The 13,101-nt window shown below is 37.2% G+C and overlaps 1 protein-coding gene across 5 annotated transcripts in view; it reads right to left on the bottom strand.

The window, feature by feature from the left end:
• Positions 1–2,661: 2,661 nt before the first annotated feature.
• STAG2 (STAG2 cohesin complex component) overlaps positions 2,662–13,101 on the bottom strand; it is a 154,731-nt gene continuing 144,291 nt past the window's right edge. For all 5 annotated transcript variants that reach the window (XM_066248616.1, XM_066248617.1, XM_066248619.1 and 2 more), the window contains exons 31-33: positions 11,998–12,124; positions 9,514–9,591; positions 2,662–4,588 (exon numbers count right to left, since the gene is read on the bottom strand). In XM_066248616.1, coding sequence (XP_066104713.1) covers positions 4,565–4,588; positions 9,514–9,591; positions 11,998–12,124 — 229 coding nt within the window. In that variant the 3' untranslated portion in view covers positions 2,662–4,564. The remainder of the gene's footprint in view (positions 4,589–9,513; positions 9,592–11,997; positions 12,125–13,101) is intronic.

Here is a 13,101-nt window from a genome sequence, read left to right on the forward strand (position 1 = left end):
CACCCGGGGCCAACATTTTACTCCAATGGAGACTTGGCTGTGGGAGAGGAAGAGAGGGGGAAGGGTGGATAAGCAGATGGACGCTTCTCCTGTGTGCCCTGGCAGATAATTAAACCTGGGATTTCTACATGCTGTGCCACTCTCACTGAGTCAGCCGGCCAGGGCCAAAAACAAAAACAAAACCAAAGCAAACTTTTTTTAAAAAGCTGAAGGTACCCTACTTCTACTTCTTTGGATATTTGGCAATTCCAGGAACAATACATGTGACACTGGAGACACCACAGAAGTACCAATTGTGAATGCCCTTCATTTGTCAAGTTGATGTGATCATGGACGGCCAACTCTCTTCCAGTCTTGCCACCCACCCCACAGCAGTTAGGAAATAACTTGCATCCCTGATGGTGTATGCTGCTGCCTTTGTCAGGAATTATCTTGTTCACCCTGTTCCCCTCCCCCGCTCAGCTTTAGCCTAGCCCACTGCTCAGCTTTTCAAATAACACTCAAGAAGCAGTTTTCTCCATAAAAGCCCAAAAGTGGGAACAATGCAGATGTCCATCAACTACTGAAGAAACTGCTGATACAACATGGATAAATCTGAGAAACATGCTGGGTGAAAGAAACCTTCCAGAACAATACCTACTATATGATCCCATTTATATCAAGTTCTAGAAGAGCCAAATTTGATCTGTGGTCCAAGCAACAGCTGCCGCCTCCATAGAAAGGATGAAAGCAGAAACTAATTAATAAGGAATTGATTGGGTTAATGATAATCTTCAGTATCTTTGATAGGGGTTTCAGTTAAACTGCTCTAAGCATTTGTAAAACCTCAAAAATACATACTTATACTTAAAGCATTTCATTGTATCTGAACTTTATACCAAAAGAGGGGAAAAAAGATGAATACCTTTGGGCTCCCTTAACACCCAGTAAAAACACTGAACTTACATTTTAATAAGTTTTTTTGTTTGTTTGTTTTTACAGAGACGGAGAGAGGGATAGACAGAGAGGAACGGAGATGAGAAGCATCAATCATCAGTTTTTTCGTTGCAACACCTTAGTTGTTCATTGATTGCTTTCTCATACGTGCCTCGACTGTGGGGCTACAGCAGACTGAGTAACCCCTTGCTCGAGCCAGCGACCTTGGGTCCAAGCTGGTGAGCTTTTGCTCAAACCAAATGAGCCCACGCTCAAGCTGGCGACCTCAGGGTCTCAAACCCGGGTCCTCCATATCCCAGTCAGACGCTCTATCCACTGCACCACCTCCTGGTCAGTTTTGAATGCATCCCAACCTCAAGTGGAACTGTAAGCAACTTGCAAACAAAGTCTGTCTTATTGGTCTTCGCTAAGCAGCTACAAGGCCAGGTACACAGTGGTCAAAAGACTTGTTGACCTGAAGTGATATTTACTGAATGTCATCACCTAGTTTCCTCATAACCAGAGGCCTTGGGCTTTATTGCTATACTTCCTTTTGATGAGTCATTACAGCGACCAGAATAATCTATTTGACCTGGAATTCATCTATGTAAATCCTTACAAATTACCTTTGTGGAAAGACATTGAAGACATCTCATTTGGATTATCCTTTCTTCCCCTCTCAACTTTAGAAACTATTGATGGGCTTATGGCTCAGATTTAATGCCAGCTGGGCAGAATCATAGTTAAGGGCAATGCTGATTCACATCACTCAAAGATGCTCCTTACCATGGCACAATGAGGAACATGCTATTTTACTTTTATGTAACCATCTCTGTTATCCATGCATCACTGTCAGCATCATTGTTCTCGGGACTTCAACACAGCCATCACTAGTCACAGAACCTTGCCCAGGGTGTTTTAACTTCTCTGCCTCATTTTCCTTACTGCCTCCTTATTAAAGAGGGGGGGTATTGGAAAATAACATGTATCACTTATATATTATCATGTTTTATACGTTAACGTGTGTAAACCACTTAAAATAATGACTAGCTATTATTCACTACCAACTTCAGTTCTGAATCCCCAATGACAGAAGACTGGTCTTACACTATGCTCTACAAACCAGTCTAAATGCCAATGTGCTAGTGTCACACTGCTTTGAATCAGTTTATGACACAAATCAGAGCATAATGCAAATCCTGTTAACACAATGAAGACTGTAAGAGTTCAATAAATAAATTCTTTTTTCAAATGTTCACTTTCACTCACCTCCAAGCACACCCCTCTGAACTAAGGGAAGTTTTATTTAGGTACAGACACACACACTCACTCAACTCTCTAGCTCAGCACCTATCACAAATTTATTGTTTTCTTTCCTTACTTGTTAACCCCACTAGATGTACTAGGGAGGACCTTGTCGACCTTGTTTACTGTTGGGTCTCTAACATGCCTAGTACATCGTAGGCACTCAAATGTATCCCGGATGATCAATGCAACTATTTCAAAAAGTGTTTAACCCGTACCAGAGAAAAATTAAAGCAATAATAGTCATGGGTTCTCACTTTAAAAGTAATAACCCAATTAGGGATTTAGTCTCCCTTAAAAATACATGATTTATTAAAACTATGAAATTGTAATGTTTTCTATAAATTATTCCTACTCAAACATGTCAAAGGTGTCCTAGATATACTTTCTAAACCATTTATAGCCACCCTCTTTCAATTAGAAAAGATAAAACATACAACACACTGTAGGTTTATTTTTATTCAAAAAGTTACTGTCTCAAGACATAAATACAAATCAGAAAACAGTACAATTAGGACAATAGAATGTGGAGGACAACAGGTTAGAGTAATATATAAAACATTTTTAGCTGGTTGAAAACAAAGCTGTAAGAACTGCTTTCACAAAGAAGTACTTCTTTCAAGAATGAGAAAAAAAATCAACTTAGGTTTAAAATCATATATACAGTCCTCTCAGCAGTTCTAGTAAATGCAGTGGTGTGAAAAACAACATAGGCAATACTTTCGCACATTAACAGCATTTGTTGATGGAAAATCTGCTAGACAAGTCTGGTTTCATTTGTTATTAACCATGATTTAATAAAATAATTGTACTTCATCACGACCTTTGAGCTAACCTATGGTTTTTGGCTACCACAGCCCCAATGCTTGTTGATTTCTGAGTCTACGAACTGGAAGCCTTTTGGTATTCATCCATCTGAAGATATTCTTGTATTGCAAGCATATTAAGGCATGGAATGATTAAAATAATATACCTCAAGAACTGAGAGATGACTGACGAAAGATAGATACACATGTAATATAAGTTAATATTTTGTTTTAAATGATGTCTAGCTGCCTAAGCCTCGCAAAATGAGTTGATGTCAAAATGGCAAGTGGCCACTTTCTGTTTTAAACTAATTTATTGTGAAAGGACATAAAATGAAGTTTAAAGCTTAGCTTTCAAAGAATATTATGGGTTATGAATTCTATTATCCCATCTAATTTACATACAGAGGAAATGTACTGTAACCTGTTAGAAGTTATCTTTACCTGAAGACTGCTTGCAAAGACAGATAGATAAAACAATATAAAATACAAATTTAAAAATCATTTTAAAGCATGAACACTCATGCTTTTCTATTTTTAAACATTGTTAAACTTTCAATATATTTCTGAAACCTCATAATTTTAAGTTGGAATTTAAAAGTAAGAAAAAACTAAACAAACTGCGCAATTATAAAATCAGCACCAATTTATATATATATATAATTTTATTTAAAATTTAGATCCCTATTCCCACACTCTAATAAGCTGTATAATTTTTGTTTAGAATTTTTCTGCAAACATACTACAATAAGCTTCTTTTATTTGGAGACAAAATACAGTGGCACTACTGGAAGGAATATCACAACATTACATTTTTATCTTAAAGGACAAGCAAACTTTCAGGGTTGAGGATGGGACAAGCATGTTTGAGACTGGTTACCTTCTGGCAGTTCACTGCGTCTGGGTATTTCTGAAAAGTATAGAGAAGCTCTTGAATTTTAAAAATATCTTAAAATACATTTTAGATGAAAAAATTGTAAAAGTTCTGCTTATAAGTTTACTTTTCTCCACAATTACAATATTTAAAAGAAAGCTTTGTTGATTGATGTCTGAAGCATTTAAATTTAGAATGCTAAAAACAATTCTATCCTATAATTTTAGGGCAGGGGAATAAATCCATCCTTAACTTTATTTCTTGGATGTAAACAGGAAATCCAGCAGAGGTCATCATTACTCAGTACACCCAGTAAATAAATGTGAGAGTATTCATGTCTGTACCAAATGCCTCTTCAGATTCTTATATTTTCTTTTTAAAAAAGCATGAAATAATTGATTCAAAAGCCAACTAACAGCGCATAAATAAAATATTTACTTTCTAAGAAAAACTGTAGCTTATCATCAAATTGTTTACTTGTCCTTTACTTTTTTCAGGCAAATAAAACTGCCCCTCAATGCACTTGATCTTGGTAAGCATAAGCATGTCATATTCTCCTTAGAGAAAAATCTGTACAGAATTTCACTGTATCTACCACACTTTATTTTAAAATTTCCTCTTCCACTTAGAAAATGACTTCACCAGATTTAATTGTGTACTGGTATTAAAACATTGACACCCCAAGAACCTAATGAGAGAGAGAGAAAAAATCTCGTTAAAAATTGTCATTCGTTTCTTTGTAATACATATCTGTAAATTATCACAATACTTGATTAACATTAATTTTAATAACATGCTAATAATACCACTTTGCAAAATCTCCCTCTTTAGATGTTATTTTCAAGTTATAATGGCCATTGATAGATAATGGAGTAACAACAGGCCCAATCAAGATGCTACTTACCTGGCAAATCTAACTAGGAGTAGGAACCCTGTTTCTGTCCTATGCTTACACAAACCCCACTGCCTAGATCCCAGCCTGAACACTAGCGCGCAACACTGGCTGAAGGAACAAACCACGTACTTCCTGACAGACGCTTCTGGCACAGGTGTGCTGAAAAGAGCTTAAGAAAGTCTGGCCAACTCGCTCACCTGTCTGTGAAGTGGGTATAGTTCTTAAGACAAAACATCTGAACTCACAGACTGAAAACATCCAAAAATAATACAAGTATGTACAAAATAGGAAATTTTCTTTAGAAAATCTGGCCTGAGTGAAAGGACAGAACTATAATTTTAAGAAATCCAGCAAGTATGGTTAAAGCTAGGCAAACATACTTCTAGTGATACTTTCTTTTCTTTACATCCCATTCAGGGAAAGAATTTATGTCAACTCTGATAACTCATTGTCATTAACTAAAAAAAGTAAAAGCAGATGATGAATGGAGTTACTCCCCTCGTTCATTAAGTGAGAATGAGATGGACCTCTGGGCTGTATACTAAAAGTCAGGCTATTCAATTATAACTCTACACTTAACTAGGAGAATTGAGTAGTATTTGTAAATACTATAATAAGCTAGTAAGAACTGATATTAAAAGGTGAGGTAATGAACTCAGGATGGGATTCCAGAGGGCTCTTACTTTCATAGAACTCATGAATTGTTTTGATCTGAAGGCTCTGTGCAGTTCCAGACCAGGAAACTAGTATCTGCCAGATTGCAGCTTGCCCGTAGTGAACAGTTAAGTGTTTGGAACCCCCGGTGGTGGGAAGAGAGGACTGATGCACCTCACTTCTTACCTGCCATCCACTACTACTACGCAGCCCCTCCCCCGCACCCACCAACAAGGTTCCAGGTCCTCCTTTTCTGGCTAGTCAAAATCAGGGTGGTTAGATGTTTTCACCAAAGAAGCCCAGATGTCTATAGGTCCCTTCTAGCTCTAACACTTGGGACTCTGTGGAAGGGAAGGTCTGATGATGAGCGAAGGTAAAATCTTAATTAGAAATTCTTAGCGTCGAGTGTAGCATGAAGTTAACTCAAACTCTTGCCAAACAGAGTGCCTAACTAGAAACAACCTGAATAGATTTTTTGGGGTATAGACTGGGTTACATGTAGATTCTTCTACTAGAACACTAAATTAGCTCCATCATACTGAAACATTCTTTTACTAATTTTATACTACAGATATCTGTAATAAGAGACTCTCAACACAGAAGAATGGCGGTAGCAACACCTTCTCTCTTTGTGCTGACCTGAATTAATTGGCACTACCAATAATGAACACTTAAGCAGATATTTACAAAGTACAAAAAGCAAGCTTTGTGTGCTGTGGAACACTGGCCCACTAGCGGCAAAAAGCAACCAGTGATGTGCCAGGGCAACCAGTGATGTGGTCTCCAGATATAAAACTAATTAAGTCATAAATCTAGAACGCACCCGGAATCTGACACTGATCTGCTTGCAGGTTTATATTTACATTTCTGAACTATGTGGATATCATGTCACAAAAGATAAATTTAGGGTTTATTTCATAATAACCTAAAGTGTCTAGACTAGACTGCTTTGGGTTGTTTCACTTAGAATTGGAGAACCTTAGAACTGGCTATAAAAAGATTTAAGGTCCAATTTTACTGTTGTTTGAAATGACTTATCACAGACTTAAGTAAAAACAGATGTAAGCTATTATATAAGGGCAAACACAGATTTTTGCATTAAAATATTCCATTATTACATTTAAGTTATTATTGAGATAATCTGAGGTCAAGTTTAATGTATATTAAAAACAAACTAGTATTAACAAATATATTTGTATGGTCCAAAACTTCTCAAGAAGCATCATGAATCTTGAAAGACTGAGCACTCAGTTATGTGTCTGCTGCCATCATGTGGTGATGCTGTAAAAATACAGCAATAGATTCAAGTGCTCATTTTCCTAATTTTAGTAGAAGCAACTAAACTACTACCCCCTTAGTTATAACATATAACAAGAATGCCCAAAGTTTTCAATAATCATTATACCTCTACCTTGGGCCTTACTTAGATTGTAGGGGTTTTTTTCTAAATGTTAAATGACAAAAATATGTACACATCATTTACAGAGGTATTTCATTGTTTTAGTGAATCTGAACTCAAGAACAGCTTTTTGCAACTCTAGTAAGAGACTAAGGAAACAAATGTCTAAGGTTTTCTTGACATGACTGGAAATCTCTAACTGCTCATATCAGTTTTGAATATAGTTAATCATTTCCATTTCTAAATTACTTTTCTTGGTGTTTCTTCCAAATGAAGACCAATTTCAGTTCTGGGAAATACAACACTAGAGACAGCACAAGATTTCTAAATCAGAAGGAACTCAGACTGAATTAACACTGACGCCAAGTTGGTGTAGCTGAGCGAGTCCCTGAACTGCCTCTTCAGTCTGAGTTTGCTCGGGTGTAAACTGGGCTCCCACAACCGTTCTTGTGAGGTTGCTGAAAAGACCAAACTAAATCATGCCTTAGACAGTGTTAGGTACTCAAGCTCCCAAACACTAGCTTCTTCTGGCTTTTTCATTTCAAATTGACAGTCAAGGCGGACTGTAATATGAACTCCTTGAGGGCAGGAAGAGTATGTCACTGACTTTAGTAACAATTTATAGCTCAATAAATTGTTCAATATTAATACATTTCATCTTATCTGCTTGAAAAGATTCTATTTTACCCCTCATTACAATAACTACCTTCATGTTTTATTTAACAAATTGGGAAGATACATACTACTAGATAATCAGGATTTTAATATGCATTTAAAAAATAGACTTGTGAGTAAGCCTAGGTCACCTATACTACTCAGTACAGTCGGCAGACCTGAAGCACTGACAGCACTTGCTCGAGATAAGAGACTCAGAGGCCACACTGCAGACCTATTCAAACAGAATCTACATTTTAATGAGGCCGCCAGATGATTCATATGCACATGAGACTGAGAAACACTAATTTAAAAACATCCCAAGGTGGCTTGTCAAAAGATTTCTATACCTGCTGCTCTATGAAACTATCTTTTAGCTGAAATAACAGGTCTTACTAATATAATATGTTAGTATGAGTTACTCAAAATTCTTCCAAGAGTTCTATCTGAAAGCAAATTATGAAGTGAGGGCCAGGAGAGAATGCTAGAAATGGGGCATTGAAGGCAGGCCTCAGAGGGTGGGGCCGCATGAGGCAGTAGCCGTTAGGAGGAGCATAAACAGGGAATGAAAAGAGCACTTAACTGATTTATTCATTTGACAAGTAAAACTAAACACCTACTATGCCAGGCAGAAATCAAAATCAATAAAATGATCACTGCCTAGAGTTCAGTCTATTGAGCATTATATCCTATTTCACTGTGCCAATCTGGTAGTTATCAAAATAAAAGTGTATACAATGTGTTATGGAAGCTGATAATGAAGCATCTATCTAGACAAGTCAGAAAAAACTCCTCAGGCAACGTCAAAACTATTAAACAAGGACCTCACTAGGAGGGGGGAAAAGGAGCAATTCTGACAAAGAAAATTTTATACAAAGTCATGGAGTCATGAAAGAGCAGAGTCTCTGTCTGAGAGGAAGTACAGGAGCTGGTGTGGCTGGAGCATAGGATGCATGTCAGGAAAAGGCCGAGGCTAATAACCAGCGAAGGAACCAGATCACAGAATGCTTTGTTTGCTAGGCTAAGGAGCCAGAATATTTTCTTAGTATCAGTGAAAAAACTAAAACTCAAAGTTAGAGAATCCGATCTGCATTTTAGAAAAATGACTCCAAGAGAGATAAAGGAGGGTGCAACATCAGGTCAATTTAAAGGCTAATGCAACAGTCCAAGTGAAAACTAAGGAGGACCTGAATGAACCGAGGCATCGCTGGGGAAAATACAGCAGTAGGAAGGGGTATAAGAGATACTTAAGAAATAAAATTGGCAATATGTAATAATCAATTCTCTCAATCCCCGTCTCTTTATTATCAAACTCCTTGTTCAGTTCTATTTTCCATTAAGTCTTCATATGATTATTATTCCTCCCATTCATCCTATCCATCCATAAATACCAAGGAAATCTTTCTGAAACATAATTCTGATCATGTCACTCCCTTCAAAATCCTTCACTGGGGCCTGACCACACGGAAGTGCAGTTCATAAGAATGTTGGTCGGTCTTGGATGCTGAGGACCCAGGTTCAACACCCCGAGACCACCAGCTGGAGCATGGGGTCACCAACTTAAGTGCAGGGATCACAGGTATGATCCCACCGTCGCTGGCTTGAGCAAGGGGTCACTCGCTCTGTTGTAGCCCCCCTCCCCCGTCAAGGCATGTATGAGAAGCAATCAATGAACTACTAAGGTACCGTAAGAAGAATTGATGCTTCTCATCTTTCTCCCTTCCTGTCTATCCCTCTCTTGCTTAAAAAACAAAAATAATCCTTCACTGGATAACTCAAGCCTAAAAGAAAAGTCAAAATTCTTTAAATGCCCCTTGGCCAGGCATTCATGGTACTACTAGTCGGTCACCCTCCCCCCTTTCCTCTGGAATCCCTCCTGCCTGCCTCTTTTTCTCCTGTTCAATTGTTCTAATCCATTCTTGATGTGCTGTCTCAGCTCTTCAACCTTAAACTTAGGGGCTGCCTATATTCTTGATTTTGCAATCCTGGTGTACATTTAAATTAAACCTACTGATTCATCCATAATTGAAGCTGGATCAAAGAAATCAGGCTTCAGTTCTGTTCTCTCTCGTCTGTTCTTTGATGGCGGCTAAAGGGGAAAGAAAAGGAAGTTGACAATTGTCTTATCTATAAGCCAGAAGTGACTGCAGATATTGTAATTAATCAGCATTAAATATTCACATGAAGTATATAATGGCAAGTGTGACTAACAATATGTTAAGTACAGTATATTCAAACTACAGAATGTTTAAATATAAGCAAATGAAATTTATTCATAATAAATTATTCTAAAAGATGAAAACTCATTTTTTCCATTTTAAAAAATCATCTCTCAAATTATTTATAAATGCACCAGAGTACACTACATTGTAGAGAGAACTTTAAGTTACCGTATTTCCTCATGTAGAAGATGCTCCCATGTATAAGATGCACCTTAATTTTGGGGCCCAAAATTTGGGGAAAAAATGTATTCATCATAAAATTCACACAATTCCTCATCACTGTCAAAACTCCCATCCATTAGCTTGGCCTCATCTGTGTCTGATGACAAATCACGGTCTTCATATACTGCCTCATCCTCAGTCAATCTATGACCTCTGAAATGCCACACTTCTTAAATGACTTGACAATGATCTCAATCTTGATATTATCTCAGGATCTTTTCACCCAGGTACAAACTTCTCCTATAATTGGTTTCTTCACTATTCCAGCTGGTGTCAAAATAGTCCCCAGAAGACTTCATCCACTGATTCCATTCATCTCTCATGGCAGCTTTGAAGGGTTTGTTAATGCTGAGAGCAAGTGGTTGGAGCTGGATGTCAAGCCTCCAGGTATGACGGCAAGTTTGTTTTTTGCTCTGCAGCAATCTTCTTTGTGTTTTTTGTTATGTGTGCCCTGAACTGATCAAGCACCAATAGGGCAAGTTTGCATAAGAGTCCACCTGGTCGTCTTCTCCAAAATTTCTCAAACCAGATCTTCTTCCCATCCTGATCCATCCAACCCTTGTCATGAATGTGGACAATCACTCCTGGAGGAATGTCTTCTTTTGGTATTGTTTTGCATTTGACAACCAGCATAGGAGGCAGCTTGGTTCCATGAGCACAATAAACTAGAACAACTGTTCACTTGTCTTCACAGTTACAGTATTCACCCCCTTCTTATCAATAGTTCTGTTACTTGGGACATCAAATTGAAGGACTTCGTCTATACTTGCAATCTGTCCCAACTCAAACTGATGTGTCTTCTGAAATCAAGTAACAAAACGATGAAATTCAAGGACTTTCTACTCACAGCTTTCAGGCATCTTTTGGGCAAGTCTGGTGCATATACGCATGCTTAGTCCATTCCATTTCATGAACCTGAGGCACTGTGGACACAGGAATTCCAACTGTCCTTTGCTCTTCAATCCATATCTTTAATTCCCTCTACATCAGGCCATTTTGCTGACTTGCTTCTCATGGCCTTCTTCTGCTGTGGTGTTTCCAGTAGGATTTCAGCCAGTCTCAGATTGATTTCTCAGTTGGAGGAAGACCCAATTTACATTCAGCAGCACAATTTCCATTCACTTTTGCAAACTATATCACTTTTTACTTGAATTCAGCACAGTACGAAAATCTTTTCTGAGCCATTTCTAGGCAGAATGTGGCAAACGTAACCTACCGTAATACACCAGTAACAAGTGAGTGCTAAACAATGAGCTCAAAGACAACAAGTGTAAAAAAGCGGGAACTGCAAGTAAAAAAAAAAAAAACAAACAAAAAAGTACAAGCACTGTATAAGATGCACCCAATTTTTAGATCCCAAATTTTTCAGAAAATGGTGTGTCTTATATATGGGGCAATACAGTCTTCTTCCTTTAAGGAGAATACACTGTGGTGCACTGAGGAGCAGAATGAGAAGACCTAGCTTATCACTTGCAGCTTTACTGCTTACCAGTTTTGTTTCCCTGGAGAGGCTAACTGTCTAAGCTTCAATATCCTCAATCCTCTCAATCTACCTTACAAAGCTGAATGAGACACATGGCAAAATGAAGTCTGTGGAAGCATTCTGTATACAACAAAGCCCTAATCATAATATCATGTGACAATTTAAAAAATACCCATACATATATTGAACTTCCAAGTTTAAGCAATTTTATTATCTGATATGGAAATCTGTCTCAATAACAGGGTAGTATCAAGTTATAATTTTAATAATGGAAAATTATAAGGTGACATGATACTTAGTATTAACATTAAGCAAAATATATTCTTTAAACCTATGTATTTGTAAATTAACCTGAAAGTTAACCATTGTAAACTAGGATCTGATACTCTAACCAACTTCACCCTCTCCTCAATCCCTTCTCATATACCCAAACACTTAACAACTATTTTATTTAATAATTCTGCAAAATTTCTCATGGCAAGTATTTTTTACCTCTAGTAAATATCCAAATTAATTCCAAAGGACCTAAACTTTGGGAAAATCTTACAGAAATCACTAAGTTTCTTACCAAGTCTATATCCATGGTATCGAAATCCATTCCCTCGTTAAGATCTTCAATCCTCCCTTCTGAGGACATCATAACATCTTCAACAATTGGCTCTTCATCATCTTCCATTAGGCTTGTACCACGCCGACTAGAGAAATATAAAACAAGGTCAAGATCTGAACCAATGTTGTGACTGTTAATATATCGGCAGCAACTATGTGGCTCTCTATATTCAAGTGTAATGGAAAATGATGGAATTAAAGGTCAGGGAAAATGATTAGGCATTGATCATGTCGCAATGATGTCAAAACCCCAATGTTCACTTGTCTAAAAATGCAGTACATTTAACTTGATAGTTCTGATATCCCATATTAAAGTTCAATGAGAATATCCCACATGGGAACAAACAAGATACCTCAAATCCTTTTTGATAGTAGGCAGGGTACAAATTAATAAACAAATATAAAACAGAGACCAGAGAAATAACATTTTAAGAATACATAGATATTTTCATTATTATATAGTGTTAATTGTGCCCATCACGCACTCATTCACTCAGTTCCTGACATGCACCAGGCACTCAACCCACTCATTCTCACATGCATACTATGTGCCAGGTTTCTACTTTGTCCTATGGATGCAAACAAGGGGGGGAAAACAAAACCAAAACAAAGAGAATGAATTAAGATATGGTTCCTGCCCTCAAGGAGCTCACAGTCTACTATAGGAAACAGATAATAATTATGACAAAATGTGATAAGTACTGCACGAGAAATATGAATTAAGTACTATAAAGATTAATTCTGCTTCAAGAAAAAATAAGCAACATTTATGCTAAAACTTATTCTGTGTTCTAGGAAACTCAAACTAATACATATACAAGGAAGTAAAATAAAAATTAAGTTATCACATAATTATAAGGAATAAACTGAAATTTCAAGTTCACAAATTAGCCCAGATCAGCATAAAAAAGTCAATGTAATAGTGATATTGATGGTGGTCTAGTCCCCCAGTTTGGCTGTTTCCTTCTTTTCTCACTTAGTAAATGATCTTACTCCTTCCTCCCCTAATCAATTATTTATTGAATGTTTTACCTACAATTTATATACATACAATACTATGCTG

Source organism: Saccopteryx bilineata, chromosome X (assembly GCF_036850765.1).
Source record: "Saccopteryx bilineata isolate mSacBil1 chromosome X, mSacBil1_pri_phased_curated, whole genome shotgun sequence".
In the NCBI taxonomy this organism is placed as follows: Eukaryota; Metazoa; Chordata; class Mammalia; order Chiroptera; family Emballonuridae; genus Saccopteryx; species Saccopteryx bilineata.